This window comes from Leptodactylus fuscus, chromosome 3 (genome assembly GCF_031893055.1).
Source record: "Leptodactylus fuscus isolate aLepFus1 chromosome 3, aLepFus1.hap2, whole genome shotgun sequence".
In the NCBI taxonomy this organism is placed as follows: Eukaryota; Metazoa; Chordata; class Amphibia; order Anura; family Leptodactylidae; genus Leptodactylus; species Leptodactylus fuscus.
In genome coordinates, this window is record NC_134267.1 from 105776896 (window position 1) to 105794946 (window position 18051).

At 39.4% G+C, this 18051-nt stretch overlaps 1 protein-coding gene across 1 annotated transcript in view; it reads left to right on the forward strand.

The window, feature by feature from the left end:
- The window catches only part of LAMA4 (laminin subunit alpha 4), a 131029-nt gene that overhangs the window by 48820 nt on the left and 64158 nt on the right, over nt 1–18051 (forward strand). The window contains exons 2-3 of the mRNA XM_075268127.1: nt 11407–11508; nt 16926–17053. Of these exons, the coding sequence (XP_075124228.1) occupies nt 11407–11508; nt 16926–17053 (230 nt within the window). The remainder of the gene's footprint in view (nt 1–11406; nt 11509–16925; nt 17054–18051) is intronic.

Sequence of the window (18051 nt, forward strand, 5' to 3'; positions counted from 1 at the left end):
TCATCTCCTCCTCCCGCACAATGCGCCGGTCAACTGGATGCCCTGACGGCAACTGCGTCACATCATCGTCGATGAGGGTGGGTTGCTGGTCATCCACCACCAAATCGAACGGAGATGGAGGAGACTCTAGTGTTTGAGCATCTGGATACAGATGCTCCTCTGTTAGGTTCGTGGAATCGTGACGTGGAGAGGCAGGTTGAGGGACAATGAAAGGAGCGGAGAACAGCTCTGGGGAGCAGGGACAGTTTGGGTTATTGTTCTGTAAAGCTTCGGAATTTTGGGAGGAAGGAAGACAAGACTGTTGGGTAATAGGAGGAGAGGAGGCAGAGTCTGACTGGCTGCTGGACAATGTGCTGTAAGCGTTCTCTGACAGCCATTGCAAGACCTGTTCCTGGTTCTCGGGCCTACTAAGGTTTGTACCCTGCAGTTTAGTTAATGTGGCAAGCAACCCTGGCACTGTGGAGTGGCGCAATGCTTGCTGCCCCACAGGAGTAGGCACGGGACGCCCTGTGGCTTCACTGCTACCTTGCTCCCCAGAACCATTCCCCCGACCTCGCCCACGGCCTCGTCCACGTCCCTTTCCGGGAGCCTTGCGCATTTTGAATTCCTAGTTAGAAATTGGCACTGTATACCAGTAGTAAAAATTGTGGGTGCACGTAACCCCAATATATTCTTTGAATTACCAGTCAGAAACTGGCACTATATGGCAGTAGCAAGAAATGAGGGTATTTGTATTCCCAATATACTCTTTGAATTCCCAGTCAGACAATGGCACTGTATACCAGTAGTAAAAATTGTGGGTGCACGTAACCCCAATATATTCTTTGAATTCCCAGTCAGAAACTGGCACTATATGGCAGTAGCAAGAAATGAGGGTATTTATAACCCCAATATATTCTTTGAATTCCCAGTCAGACAATGGCACTGTATACCAGTAGTAAAAATTGTGGGTGCACGTAACCCCAATATATTCTTTGAATTCCCAGTCAGAAACTGGCACTATATGGCAGTAGCAAGAAATGAGGGTATTTGTATTCCCAATATACTCTTTGAATTCCCAGTCAGACAATGGCACTGTATACCAGTAGTAAAAATTGTGGGTGCACGTAACCCCAATATATTCTTTGAATTCCCAGTCAGAAACTGGCACTATATGGCAGTAGCAAGAAATGAGGCTATTTATAACCCCAATATATTCTTTGAATTCCCAGTCAGACAATGGCACTGTATACCAGTAGTAAAAATTGTGGGTGCACGTAACCCCAATATATTCTTTGAATTCCCAGTCAGAAACTGGCACTATATGGCAGTAGCAAGAAATGAGGGTATTTGTATTCCCAATATACTCTTTGAATTCCCAGTCAGACAATGGCACTGTATACCAGTAGTAAAAATTGTGGGTGCACGTAACCCCAATATATTCTTTGAATTACCAGTCAGAAACTGGCACTATATGGCAGTAGCAAGAAATGAGGGTATTTATAACCCCAATATATTCTTTGAATTCCCAGTCAGACAATGGCACTGTATACCAGTAGTAAAAATTGTGGGTGCACGTAACCCCAATATATTCTTTGAATTCCGAGTCAGAAACTGGCACTATATGGCAGTAGCAAGAAATGAGGGTATTTGTATTCCCAATATACTCTTTGAATTCCCAGTCAGACAATGGCACTGTATACCAGTAGTAAAAATTGTGGGTGCACGTAACCCCAATATATTCTTTGAATTCCCAGTCAGAAACTGGCACTATATGGCAGTAGCAAGAAATGAGGGTATTTATAACCCCAATATATTCTTTGAATTCCCAGTCAGACAATGGCACTGTATACCAGTAGTAAAAATTGTGGGTGCACGTAACCCCAATATATTCTTTGAATTCCCAGTCAGAAACTGGCACTATATGGCAGTAGCAAGAAATGAGGGTATTTGTATTCCCAATATACTCTTTGAATTCCCAGTCAGACAATGGCACTGTATACCAGTAGTAAAAATTGTGGGTGCACGTAACCCCAATATATTCTTTGAATTCCCAGTCAGAAACTGGCACTATATGGCAGTAGCAAGAAATGAGGGTATTTATAACCCCAATATATTCTTTGAATTCCCAGTCAGACAATGGCACTGTATACCAGTAGTAAAAATTGTGGGTGCACGTAACCCCAATATATTCTTTTAATTCCCAGTCAGAAACTGGCACTATATGGCAGTAGCAAGAAATGAGGGTATTTGTATTCCCAATATACTCTTTGAATTCCCAGTCAGACAATGGCACTGTATACCAGTAGTAAAAATTGTGGGTGCACGTAACCCCAATATATTCTTTGAATTCCCAGTCAGAAACTGGCACTATATGGCAGTAGCAAGAAATGAGGGTATTTATAACCCCAATATATTCTTTGAATTCCCAGTCAGACAATGGCACTGTATACCAGTAGTAAAAATTGTGGGTGCACGTAACCCCAATATATTCTTTGAATTCCCAGTCAGAAACTGGCACTATATGGCAGTAGCAAGAAATGAGGGTATTTGTATTCCCAATATACTCTTTGAATTCCCAGTCAGACAATGGCACTGTATACCAGTAGTAAAAATTGCGGGTGCACGTAACCCCAATATATTCTTTGAATTCCCAGTCAGAAACTGGCACTATATGGCAGTAGCAAGAAATGAGGGTATTTATAACCCCAATATATTCTTTGAATTCCCAGTCAGACAATGGCACTGTATACCAGTAGTAAAAATTGTGGGTGCACGTAACCCCAATATATTCTTTGAATTACCAGTCAGAAACTGGCACTATATGGCAGTAGCAAGAAATGAGGGTATTTATAACCCCAATATATTCTTTGAATTCCCAGTCAGACAATGGCACTGTATACCAGTAGTAAAAATTGTGGGTGCACGTAACCCCAATATATTCTTTGAATTACCAGTCAGAAACTGGCACTATATGGCAGTAGCAAGAAATGAGGGTATTTATAACCCCAATATATTCTTTGAATTCCCAGTCAGACAATGGCACTGTATACCAGTAGTAAAAATTGTGGGTGCACGTAACCCCAATATATTCTTTGAATTCCCAGTCAGAAACTGGCACTATATGGCAGTAGCAAGAAATGAGGGTATTTGTATTCCCAATATACTCTTTGAATTCCCAGTCAGACAATGGCACTGTATACCAGTAGTAAAAATTGTGGGTGCACGTAACCCCAATATATTCTTTGAATTACCAGTCAGAAACTGGCACTATATGGCAGTAGCAAGAAATGAGGGTATTTATAACCCCAATATATTCTTTGAATTCCCAGTCAGACAATGGCACTGTATACCAGTAGTAAAAATTGTGGGTGCACGTAACCCCAATATATTCTTTGAATTACCAGTCAGAAACTGGCACTATATGGCAGTAGCAAGAAATGAGGGTATTTATAACCCCAATATATTCTTTGAATTCCCAGTCAGAAACTGGCACTATATGGCAGTAGCAAGAAATGAGGGTATTTGTATTCCCAATATACTCTTTGAATTCCCAGTCAGACAATGGCACTGTATACCAGTAGTAAAAATTGTGGGTGCACGTAACCCCAATATATTCTTTGAATTACCAGTCAGAAACTGGCACTATATGGCAGTAGCAAGAAATGAGGGTATTTATAACCCCAATATATTCTTTGAATTCCCAGTCAGACAATGGCACTGTATACCAGTAGTAAAAATTGTGGGTGTACGTAACCCCAATATATTCTTTGAATTACCAGTCAGAAACTGGCACTATATGGCAGTAGCAAGAAATGAGGGTATTTATAACCCCAATATATTCTTTGAATTCCCAGTCAGACAATGGCACTGTATACCAGTAGTAAAAATTGTGGGTGCACGTAACCCCAATATATTCTTTGAATTCCCAGTCAGAAACTGGCACTATATGGCAGTAGCAAGAAATGAGGGTATTTGTATTCCCAATATACTCTTTGAATTCCCAGTCAGACAATGGCACTGTATACCAGTAGTAAAAATTGTGGGTGCACGTAACCCCAATATATTCTTTGAATTCCCAGTCAGAAACTGGCACTATATGGCAGTAGCAAGAAATGAGGGTATTTATAACCCCAATATATTCTTTGAATTCCCAGTCAGACAATGGCACTGTATACCAGTAGTAAAAATTGTGGGTGCACGTAACCCCAATATATTCTTTGAATTCCCAGTCAGAAACTGGCACTATATGGCAGTAGCAAGAAATGAGGGTATTTGTATTCCCAATATACTCTTTGAATTCCCAGTCAGACAATGGCACTGTATACCAGTAGTAAAAATTGTGGGTGCACGTAACCCCAATATATTCTTTGAATTCCCAGTCAGACACTGGCACTATATGGCAGTAGCAAGAAATGAGGGTATTTGTATTCCCAATATATTCTTTGAATTCCCAGTCAGACAATGGCACTGTATACCAGTAGTAAAAATTGTGGGTGCACGTAACCCCAATATATTCTTTGAATTACCAGTCAGAAACTGGCACTATATGGCAGTAGCAAGAAATGAGGGTATTTGTATTCCCAATATATTCTTTGAATTCCCAGTCAGACAATGGCACTGTATACCAGTAGTAAAAATTGTGGGTGTATATAGCCCCAATTCTATTGCTAGGGGACTTGCAGGGTATTTCTGGGGTGAAGGTGGGGGGGCACACCGTTGGAACGGGTATCGGGGTATATATCGGGTATACGGGAATACACTGACAGTGTATTCCATTCAGGATCCTGGGAAAGCTGGGTTGCGGCGATTGAGCCCGTCAGTGCCACGTTACACTGACAAGCTTCTCCCTGGAATTTAGCTCTTACAAGAGCTGTTGGTTGTCTTCTCCTTCCTATCCTAGCCTGTCCCTGCCTACCCAGAATCTAAGCCCTAGCTAGCTGGACGGAAACCTCCGTCCTCGGTGAATTGCAAGCTCAGAATGACGCGAAGCTGGGCGTCGCTGTTCTTTTAAATTAGAGGTCACATGTTTTCGGCAGCCAATGGGTTTTGCCTACTTTTTTCAACGTCACCGGTGTCGTAGTTCCTGTCCCACCTACCCAGCGCTGTTATTGGAGCAAAAAAGGCGCCAGGGAAGGTGGGAGGGGAATCGAGTAATGGCACACTTTACCACGCGGTGTTCGATTCGATTCGAACATGCCGAACAGCCTAATATCCGATCGAACATGAGTTCGATAGAACACTGTTCGCTCATCTCTAGTCATAAACTCCTGTAAAAGCATTTTTACGCATGCAAAAGTTTCATACATATTAATATCCCCCCTTCCCCCGGCACCCCTTGGCCAACATCTACCGGACTATTACAGCAGATGTTGGCATTTGCCTCTTCCATGCTGGCGTATTTAGCCTCAACAGTAGAGATGAGCGAGTACTGTTCGGATCAACCGATCCGAACAGCATGCTCGCATAGAAATGAATGGATGTAGCCGGCCGGGGGGTTAAGCGGCCGGCCGCCATCAAAGCGGAAGTACCAGGTGCATCCATTCATTTCTATGGAGCGTGCTGTTCGGATCGGCTGATCCGAACAGTACTCGCTCATCTCTACTCAACAGTCATTCTGCAATATAGTCATACTTCAGTCTATGAAACAAGCAATCTAATGATCACAGGTTCAAGCTAAAATATACTATAATAATATAAACATTTTTTACTGAATAAAAAGTCATCAAAATGTCTGACATTCCCCAAAATGATATAAATAAAATTCACATCTTTTGCAGGAAAAAAAAGACCATAAAAACATAAACTTAGAAACATAAAAAAAAAATGTTACAGTTGTTACAAATTTTGGCACCTAAAAGCCAAAACCTGGAGTTGGCTCTTTTTATAAAGGCATCAATACAAGACAAAAACTAAATACATTTTATATCCATTTTGAATAGTGCTATCTATGCTGATCAATAAGGGTATGTTCACACTGAGTTTTTTGCAGCAGATTTTGACATGGAATCCGCCTCCAAATAGGCTGCCAAAAACGGCTCTCATTGACTTCAATGGGAGCCTCTCGCTTCTGTTTTTTTTTTGGCTAGCTAATAGCAAAAAAAAAAAGAAACGAGCTGCTCTATCTTGCCACGGATTCCATGGCTGACTCAGCTGTGGCGTCCGTGGCACAAGGCTCCCTCCCGATTAGGCCCATGCTTCGGGCCTAATACGGAGTGGAGTGCCGCAGCGGGATGCCACGCAGAATGTTCACAGCAGATTGCAAATTCCACCATGTAAACATACCCTAACAGCACTATACAAGACCCAAATAATGCCACCACATATCACCATTACCATTTCCACTACATAGAGGCTTAATAATACCGCTTTACTGTTACTGAACAAAAACCACTACCACAGAAACCAATATTACTGCAAGACAGTGGCCATATAGTAGGAGTTACCAGTTCTACACAGGCAGTCTGCCAGCTATACAAGTAATTACAATAGGATTAGATCCAATGACTCATGGCTGATGTCTTCTTTGACTGGAGTCAATCACTTCTCCAGTTTTTTACCACCTTTTCTCAACAAATTGTTCCCAGCTCATATAGTATTGTTATATTGCCAGATACTATTTTATGCTCATTGTGGGTCTGTCCTTTAGGCCCCCAGTGATCCTGAGAATCACTCCATTATGGTCTATGGAGTCCGTGTGCTTTTACTGCACACCGCTTGTAAATGCAATTGGTAGTTTGATTGATGGGTCCCCAAGCAGACTCCCCAAACGGATTACTAAACGCAAATGTGAACCAAGGCGGATGTAATGACTTAAAAACAATAACTGGAGTGATCCTTTAAACTAAACATTTGGTTTTGCTAAAATGCACAAAACTAAGAGACCAAGAATCTGACACACTGCTTCATGCAGATCATTGTGTTTAACTTGTCCTTAGGCAATAATATATAGCTACATAGGTATATCATGCTTTACAGTGTATGGAGAAAGTTTTTAAATGTTAAAAAAAAGTTACATAAATGATATGAATTATGTCTGAAATGTATATACTATACTGTATATAATGTGTGCCTATGTTAATTAACGTTAGGATGCTAGTTTTACATCTGAGAAACCTACTGTAACCGTTCACGATGTTTTCTGTAAGTAAGAAATGCCAACACCCTCTTAAAATCCTTCTAGTGTCCGCTCCAGAGATATTTTGTAACTGTCTTTGAACTCATGCACGTGATCTCTTACAATAATATTTTCAGATAGAAGACATTCCGACACAGAACTACATAAGTATAAACAGAAACAATATGATTGAAAGACTGTCTATTGCTTAGCTAAGACAGATATTCACTTTTTATTATATGGTTGTCCCTGTATTTTATTTTATTGTCGATGGCTGGGGACAACACTTACAGTAACTGTTTGGGCAATGTAGGGCCAGTAAGAAACCAGTCATGACTGAAGGAACGTTTTTACATTGGTCAGAGTAAATTATTATAGTTTTACAAACATAATAAAAGAGATACTGTATCTCAGTAACTCAAGTTACAATAACGGTACTTGGACATGTAAGAATCTTGTAGATAAACCATAGAAACTGTACCTGATACTATTGGCTATGTCATAACTTATTGCTAATAAGTTATGTCATAAATGACTTCAGTAGGCAGAATAAAAAAAATAAATAAAATAAACCAACTATTGTTTTATGCATAGTTACTATTAGAGATGAGCGAATAGTATTCGATCGAGTAGGTATTCGATAGAATACTACGGTATTCGAAATACTCGTACTCGATCGAATACTACTAGCTGTTCGAAGTTAGGATTCGATGCAGAACCAGCGTTGATTGGCAGAATGCTATACATTGCCAATCAATGCTGGTTCTTCTCTTACCTTTAGAAGTCTTCTCCCTGCGCAGTGTTCCCGCGGCATCTTCCGGCTTTGAATTCACTCTGCTTAGGCATCGGGCATGGGCAGAGCCGACTATGGGCGAGTGCGGCAGGACACAGACATCTGCGGAGCCTATGTTGCCGATCAGCAACTTGTGGACCGTACATTCAATATGGTCGTGTAAGACCAGCCTCAGGCTAAGGCCCACACAGCAAGATGTAGCTAAAAATTGCAGCGCAAGAAGTGTGGCGGAAATGCATCAGTTTGGGGTTTTTGGCAGCATTTTTCCTTGCTTATTGCAGAGTTTTACTATGTGAACATTCTGCCTCTATTATACCTATACGAAAATGCCAGCGTTTCACATGCTGCAATTTTCTCTGCAATGGATGGATGGGATTAGCCAGAATCCCATCCACTTTGCAGGTATTATAAAGTGCAGTATTTTTTATTTTTTTTGCCAAGGCGATTTGCAATATGGGGCCCAAGCCTCAGGCAGTTTTAGGGTAAGTTCACACGGGGTATTTTGGACCGAAACCTGAGGCAGTTTCCAAACCAGAATAGGGATAGTTGCGACTGAATGCCGGTGCACTGCATCAGCATCCAGTCGCGCACTGTGCTCCGGATAGGCTCAATGAATGGGCCTAGTCAGGAGGAAGGAATGTCTTCAGGCCGAATCACAAAGCAAAACAGCATGAAGAACAAGCATCTCGCTTCTTTTACCGGGACCCGTAACAAACCGGCTCCTGGAAAAAGCATCAGTCCAGCCCCCATTGATTTAATTGGGAACCGTCTTTTTGATCAGGATTTTGAGGCAATATGGCCTCAAAATCCTGACCAAAAAACCCCGTGAACTTACCCTTAGACGTGTGGTTTTGTGAGAATTACTGTCTAACAACCAGTTACAAGCACTAGGAAAAGAACCTAGGATCTACTAAACAGGAAAAATAAAAATGTTAATTTTTCTATTAAGCTTTCAATTGGTTTTACCAACATATGGAATACATTACTTATTACTGTCCATTTGAATTCCAATTATAGAATAGACTTTTACAGATGGGCTATTAACAGCTAAACCTAACATCTATGCCAGCCTTTAAATAACACTACTACTATCCAAATGAATAAATGATAAGGAAATAATTCTTCCTTGTATATTTGTATTCTTTTTGTAAAAGTTTCTAATAGCTGGCCGGGGAGAGCCTTCAGGAAGTTAGAAGACATCTGGTCCAAAAGCTCCACCCAACTGACAAAGGAATGATGTTATCCATCAGGATCTAAATTCCTTGTGTACTTGACCTAACATGACTGCTGTGTACAGTACGTCTTTATTCTTAATATAATTAACTTTAATAAGTTGTGATTTAGTACAAGGGGGGGAAAAGCTGGTGTGGTGGCAAAGGCAGTGGGTTTAGAGTACTGTGACACCTTTAAACCATTTGGCATAGTAGTTATTTATAAGATAAGATAAGATAATCCTTTAATAGTCTCACCATGGGGAAATTCAAGGTGTTACAGCAGCATAGTAATACAGTAATATATTACAAGAAAGAACACATACAAACTCATAGCAGATAGAAAGGATACTAGGAGTCATAGCAACTAAGAAGAAAAGAAAAATCACTGAGGGATTGTCACTCTATAGAAAGTAGTTCACTAAAGGAGTAACTAAAATGTAACTTTTATTGGAACCATTAAAACAATTATTTCAAGGATAAATTAAGTCCTCAAAAACACCAAAATGTGGGTGGCTGGTCCTTTCAATAGTGTGTGTGCATTGTATCTAAGTACCCTGCCCTACCATCTAGGGCAGGGGAACTGTGATTGTTATCGCAAATCCTGTGGACATTAATCCATTTGAAGCTCCTCCTGATGAACAGCCCATAATAGGGCTAGGGAAACATGTTGAGGGGATAAAAGGATGTAGGGCAAACTCTCTAAAACCACTTTATTAAGAATAGAGATTGAGTCTAGGTGCACACAATATGAATGAGTCTAGTCCTGTTTGCCTTTAAGTCAGGGTTCTCATTTAATCTATGGGACTCTGATTAAATGTCTTGTTATTGAAGGAGCCTTGGAGTTTTTGTATTGAGGCTTCTAATTGATGTGAGGTTGGGCAGAGACCTGTGGGAAGATTTAAAGTGGTGCATATTTAGACCACACACACTATTGAAAGGTCCAGCCACCCACATTTTGGTGTTTTTAGGACTTAATTTATCCTTGAAATAATTGTTTTAATGGTTCCAATAAAAGTTAAATTTTAGTTACTCCTTCAGTGAACTAAAAAGAAAAGAAGACTTCAGGATCATTTAGTTCTCTGTGCAGAGTGATCTTCACTTAGCCTGATATAAAATAATAATGTAGTTAGCTCTATTTTCTTTCTTAATCTAATTCATCAAATAAAACAGAAAGACCGAGTGGTACATAGTGTAATACCATTAAAAAGGAAAATAATAGATGAGCAAACTAGGAAATATTCTCACCTTGATTTGTTGTGAACCAGGTCACAACCACCATAAATCACAATGGAATCAGTTTTCCAGAGGGTTCCTCTCTGGGTGGACGTAGCTTCAGGATCCAGTAATCACCCTAAGGTATCAAAGAATGCACTTGGAAGGATCATGGAAAGACCCACGGCCTGGGTCTAAAGTTAAGGAAACACACATCACCAGGAATAAGTATCAGCACTGTCTTTTGTTCCTTGTACACTTGAAAAAGGGGTATGAACCCTGAAAAACGTAGGATTGATGAACAAAGTTCATTCTTTTTGATACTTATCCCTGTTGAAGTGCAGTTCCTTAATTTTAGACTCAAGTCGTGGGTCTTTACTTCGTCCTTCCAAGTTCATCTACCTCATGGATGTTTTCATGTAAACAAATTGCACCACTACCTAAACAGAGAGAACCGCTCTTCCTGCTCAGGTAGGATGTGTGATGTCATAGCAGTGGGAATATCAACTCCCACTGCGAGGAGAGGTGCAGGCAGAAGATAATAGGGGTGCTCCAAGATGCTGAAGGACTGCCCCAAGTGCACCAGCTGCCTCATTTTCAGTTATTTCTCTAAATATGCTTTGGGAGAGGTGGTAGACTCCATTTAGTAGACTTATTTCTGTAGCTTTTTTCTTTCTTTTTACAATTCCAAAAGGAACAAGTATCAAACATTCACGGCATGTCATGTCTAAGGTGGGAATATCCATTTAATGCAGAGCAGGCTTACCTTTTTATCATGCATTTGTAATAGGGTGATTAAATGGCTTCTTCAGCTCGTCTCCTGACTTCACCCCTCATCACCATGCTTTACCTATGTTAAATACACATATTGTACCTCGTACTTTAGGTAACCGTCTAGTTTGCCTACCCCATATAGAAATAGATGAGTTTCAGACATTATTAATTCTATTCAAAATGTATTGTAATATCAGTCAAGCAAAAGTGTGAAGGAATTTTTATCTTACAGGAAGTTTGAATATTGTAATATGGTTGTATAATTTTAGTAAGACATGCTTTATATTAATACACGCATCATTTTTTGCTTTTTGTAGAGATGTCAACCAGGATTTTACTACTCAGTTTCTGGAGAATGTTTGCCGTGCACATGCAATGGAAACTCAGACAGATGCGCGGATGGCTCAGGGTCTTGTTTGGTAAGATTATTTTCAGTATGATTTGATGTTTATAGGAGGAGGGTAAACATCTGTGTTTATGAATATAAAGCTTGACATTCTTGAAGAATGCTGCCCTCGAAGCATCTGATGCCTATACATATGGTGACCAGACGTTTCATTATGTAAAATTCTCTCATGTTCCATCTCTTCTTTTGGTATGTTAGCATGACTATCCCTGGATCTTCTCTGATTTATTATATACTTTATATATAATTAGATATGTAGACTCACTATGAAACTTGCTCAAGTGTTACTGATCAATAAAACTAAAACATAACATTTATTAACAAAATAATGTATACTTAAAAGGACAAAAAGTATATAGAACACTCATTCGAAAAGGGGAGAAAACCCAAAGGGGCAAGTTTCTCCAGTGGCGCAATCGGTTAGTGTGCGGTACTTAAAGGGGCAGTCAATATGTCTCGAGATTTTAAAACATACAGAACAAAATATCACAATGTGGACTAAAACCAGCCTGGATAGGACATTAGATAACCACTGTGAACCCCCGCTCCATGCTGAAAGGAGTACAAGGTATATTGTGATCACCAGTGAACAGTGCAGCAGTGTGTGCTGGGAAATGTATATACTTCGTTATTGTTATATATTCTATATTTGCATGGTGATATGTTCATAATTTGTGTATAATGTGTGTTTGCTCCCTTAAATGGGCTGTATTGCTTTGAGTGGAGAGCAGAGTTTTAGAAGGATGCAGTAAATTTTAGAGAGGAACGGGAGATGGGTGTTTTCTCTGTTCCTTGGAGGGTTGAGAAAGTGCACAGAATAGTGAACCTGAGCCACAGACAGGAGAAATAGAATGAATGGCTACCATAATAGATGAGTGTGTGCCACATTAGGACTCTGAGGAATAACTCTACCCAGGCCATAGAGTGAACAGGTAGCCCTCCTGATCTACACTCTGCTGATCTACACCCTGTAGAGATGTTTTGGGACTTTTAAGTGAGCGAAAGTGGCACATAAAACAGTAGAGACTCCCTTAATAAGGGAAGTGCAGACTGCAATTGGATGTACCAGTGGTGACGTTGCAAGGAGTGTACCTTCATTTGTGGAAACTATTATGTTGCATTCTGCCTCAAGTAAAGTTGCAAGTCAACCTCTTTTAAGCATACCAAAACTAGGATGTGCCCTGGGGGAGCAGCTACTCTCTCACTATAAGGTATACTGCAGGAATCCTCAGCACTGCACAAGCCGTGGAGAAGAACTGGAGCTCCAAGGTTTCCTCCAATGGGTTGCATACATAATCACTGTTTCCATTCCACTCATCCTAACCACGGTCTTGTGGCTGGGGGAAACAGGGGTTTAAGGTCCCAACGTTTAGACATCTACCAGTCCAGCATTCATCGCCTATGCACTAGATAGGTGATAAATTGTATAGGCAGGGATACACCCTTAAAGAGGACTTGTCACCAAGTATATAAGGATAAATTACCTACATCATTTGACTGTCGCTGATTCATTTGGCATTTTTTAAAATCCATATACCTATTCTAGAGATATGACCCCTGGAAGGTAATAGGTATATGTGATCCTATTCTTCAAGTGGCTAGTAATATTTCTAAGAAAAAATAAAAGGTTACTGCCCACTTGAAGAATAGGAGCAAAATCACAAATACCTTCCAGGGCCACAGTAGCACTCAAATGTTGTATGTCATTTAGCATTCTGTACTTGGTAGCATGAGAGGTCCTCTTCAACTACTGTATTACATGATACATGCTGCCTTTGATACAGTTTAATACATAACTGTACATTATATTCAGTAAATCTATCATTTTCCCATAGATATATTGCAGTATAATATTTGGACACATTAGGAAACGTGTGTGAACCACATGGAAAAAATCAATTAAAATTCAGAATATACAAATAAAACTCTTGTCCAGTAAGGTTCACATAAGGGCCCTGTTGACAGCTTTGCTGTAGGACATGTTTAAATACTACAGCTTTCTAAACCATTTTGCTGCCATATAAATGAGATCATTTTGTGACCATGGAAGAAAAAGGTCTTTCTTGTCTAGGATTTCCGCTCTCAGACCGACCATGGATCATTATCACATGTGGAATAGATAAGACAAGTGTTCACCATGACTGTACTTCCATTCAATGTTAAGCTACCATGTAGTCGCTATTTCATCATTTTTGGCAGGAAGACAGAAGGAATATAACTAAATCTTTGTTTTGTACTATGCAAAGATAGCTTCAATGTTTACCTATGTAATTTTGATATGCCAATGGAAGCATAAAAGTCTGATTTCACAGATCAAAGCCTGGAAAAAATATATATTTTTAAAGAAAAGTATTTGAACCACTAGATCCTGACATATGCTTATTGCAAAGACAGAGGTGTATATACCTTAGAGGAAGCCTAGGAAGCTAGGGAAGCATGGTGACTCAATGGTTAGCACTCTACCCTTGCAGTGCTGAAGTCCTGCGTTTGTATGTTTTCTCCATGTACTTCAGTTTCCTCCCACACTCAAAAGACATACTGATAGGTAATGTAGCTTGTGAGCCCTATGTGGGACAGTGACTGACAATGTCTGTAAAGCACTGAGGAATATGATGGCATTATACAATTAAGCTAAATTAATAATAATATGAAGGTGTTTGGGGGCCTATGGAGATAGTAGGCCAAGCCAGTTAAACAGATTCTCTTATTGGTGAGAGCTTATGCAGCGATTCCACCTACTCAAACCCTAAAACATTACCAAAGTATGTGAATAAGCCCATGCATTAGGGAAAAGAGAGGGGGAAAAAAATTAACAAGTCCTTCTGTTACATGTGGTTAAAGGGGTTGTTCCATTTCAAGGATCCTATCTATACTGGTAGTTTATGTAAATTGAATAAATTTCCTAAGTATATTGCTTTAGAAATTCTGCTTTGTTTTCCTGCTATGTGAACTTATTCCTCCTATACTCAGTGTTACCATAATCACAGACTTGGGAGATAGGAGAAGTGACATCACTCACTGCACTGCTGGCAGGGCAATCCATTCAGCTAATTGCAGTTTGCTGATAAAGCCTGGTCTGTTATCTCTCTATGTAAACACACAGATAACACTGAGTACTTCTGTACAAGCATGTGCAGATTATCCAATCTGCATAAGTATTGTGATACTTCATAGTGTCCTGTTCAGCAAGGTGTGGGGGATACAGGAAGTGAGAGGAAGAGACAACAGGAAAACTGGTGAAACACTGAGATGGGAAAACCCCTTTAAACATGAAGTAATTTTAGCTAGGTCCAAAACAACACAACATATTTATTTTTCTCTAGACTCCTTCATCGATTAGTAAGGCTCTGGACAGAAATGTCCCCATCCTACCATATCCCAAACAGAAATCTGACCATGACCTCACATAGTGAAATGCAGCTAAAAACGGTGAAAAATGCAGAAAGATACACAACTTTTTTTTCACAGGATTTTTCATTGAGTTTTTGATGCTTTCCTTCTTTTCTTATTAAAATCTTTAGGGAAAACATCTGCGATTTTACAGTTAAAAATTAACATCTTTCAAGAGCTCTTTTTTCCACAATGTGTGGATGACGTTACCCAGAATTTCATTCATTTTGTTGGTCTTGTAAAACGCAGCATTTTTTTCCATAGCAGTCAAACATGTTGAGTTTTGTAACATGGGGCTTAGCTAGTGCCACTGTGTCAGCTTTGGCTTTCTTCAAAAGCCACATGTTTGTCCCATGGTGGTTTGGTGGTTAGCACTGTTGCCTTGCAGCGCTAGAGTCCTAGGTCTGAATCCAGCCAAGAACAAAATCTACATGGAGTTTGCATTTTCATGAGCTTCCTCCCACACTCCAAAGACCTACTGATAGAGAACTTAGATTGTGAGCCCTACTTGGGAAATTGCTGACAATATCTGTGTAAAGTGCTGCGGAATATGATGGCACTAAATAACAACCAAGCATAAAACTGCACACAAAAGAGACAAGATGATACTACACTTAGCACCACTACCTTATTGTAGTGACTTATAGGAGCTTGGTTATCCAAGTCCTAGCTAGGCCAGTGGTATATCAAAAATGATACCAATGTCTATGTTGTAACAACCCAAGTTACAACTATGAAAGATAGTCTTTATAAGTGTGATATTTGGGTTATATAACTTAGGATTTTCTGCTTCAGTTTTTACTTTCCAACAAGTTGCTAAAAAGCATTAAAAGGCAAAAGTACTATAGTTTTTTTCTATAAACTGAACATAGTGTGCATTTTCTTACAATAGTCGCTGAACTAAAGCCAAAATAAATCCTGCTATGGTTTGTAAATTGCAGATGGTCTTTGTTATGTTATACATTGTAAGTATGGAGTTACTGCTGTGACTATGACACCCCTGTGTAGGTTTTCCTGACCAAGAAAAATAACGTTCAACACAATGGCCTACGCATATACAACACTGTTGACTTTCTGTGGTTATATACAGTTTTCCAGACCACATTACAAAGCGGATGGCTCTTTCTTGGGGAGGTTGCTAATGCTTCAGGCTAAGGTTGCATATAGCAAGACACAGCTAAAAAACACTGCAGAAAAAAAAAAAACACAGCGAAAATGCATTGTGTTTTAATTGAGCCTTACTGTGTTTTTCTCTGCATTTTAATATAAAATATATAGAGAAAACATTTGTGATACTGCCGCTAAAATGACAAACACATGTTTTTGAAACCACAGCTTTCCACTGCTCAACACATTGATTTGTATAGTAGTTGTAGCAGTAAATATTAGTATATTGAAATGCTGCAGAATACCCTTTTAACAATAGCTTATTTAGTTACATAGATGAAACATTTCATATGAGATGAAAACCACTACATAGAAAGTTAAGCAATGATACATTAAGCAATAGCTTCTATGGTATGCATAGTGACGTTTGTATCGAATACATCTGTCTTTTCATATGAGTTCAATTAATGCAGCCTTCCTACTGTGGAGATGGCATTAAGAAATGGAATGGATAACAGTCAGGGACAGGAAATATAAGCCATGCAGACATATGTTTAGGCTATCTTTCCATGTTTTAAAAGCGCCATGGACAATGTGTTCTTGGCATGCATCTGCGACTTACGCCAACATGGTAACTGGCAGGGCTTTCACATGACTGCAGCTGAAAGCTCTTCCGTTATTATTGGGCACATGGCGAGCTCCCATTTTTGCAGCTTATGAGTGACATTAAAAATAACAACACTTTAACCTTCAGTCATTTATATGAACTTTTGTTCCCAATAATTGGCCCAAGAATAGGACTATGTACAAGGGTCTTAAGCTGGTGTCACACATACCTTGCCATATTTCAGACTGAAGACTTCCTAGATAGTTAAATGTAAAGTTGCTGATACTGCTGATGCTTATGTTTTTGATCTATATATTTTTGTGTAGGACTGTCAAAGAAATACAACTGGAACACATTGTGAAAGATGTCCAACAGGATACATGGCTGACGTGGTTAATGGAGTGTTAAGGTCTTGCCTTCAGTGTCCTTGTCCACTACATTTTAGCTCTAACAAGTAAGTGATTTCAACACCACATCTTACAGTCATTTTAAAGCAAACAACAAAAAGACCGCTGTCAATATTACTGTCTAAAGATTATTTATCATTAATGAGAAAAGCTATTCACAAAAAGCCTCATATGTAAAAAAGAAAAACAAAAAAACAAAAAAAACTTATCATGGCATTATGAAATTTTCAGCAGCTCTCTGGCATATTTTATGTTCCATTTACCCCCAGATTATGTTTGCTGTTAGTGAGTGGGGATATTCTTGAATACGTTTAAAGGTTGAGAGTTTCTACGAACTTAATTCAATATAAGGGAGCCTTCACACGGAGTTTACGCTCTGCTCATTCTGAACGTAAACTTGTTCAGAGTGAGCGGCGTAAAAACAGCTACCCATTGAAATCAAAGGGAGGCTTTTTTTTAATCTATTATCTATTTTATCGCGCGTATGCCGGCACCCATTCAAATCAATGGGATCTGTTTTTTACGCCACTCACTCTGAACGAGTTTACGTTCAGAATGAGCGGAGCGTAAACTCCATGTGAAGGCTCCCTTAATGCAATTTTTTCAGACTTTAAATAGACACATCTAAGTTCACATCAGCTTCATTTCAATCTTTTCCTCTGATCCATAATAAAATAAGAACAACAGGCTGAAAACCTAACAGAATGATGCAGACAGAGAAAACATTTGTTCACTGTAACAAAATATAAAACAGCTGCTTTCTTCCATCTTGTAGAATTGCTTTAGACAGAAGATAAAATCATGTGTGCAAGGCTTTAGCTTCCATCTGAAAAAGTAAGCAGACAACAGAAAAAAAGTTTCTGCCTTATTTTTTACATTACAGTGAATGATGACCCGTGACGGAATGTGCTCCACCTAGATACATCTTTTTATTAGTTTTTCAATTAGTTGTTCTGATCCCATGATGGATCAGAACAATGGACTGAAATGAATGTGTGCATCTTCTAACCTGAACTCAGTGAGGCCTTGTATCGTAAAACATCCT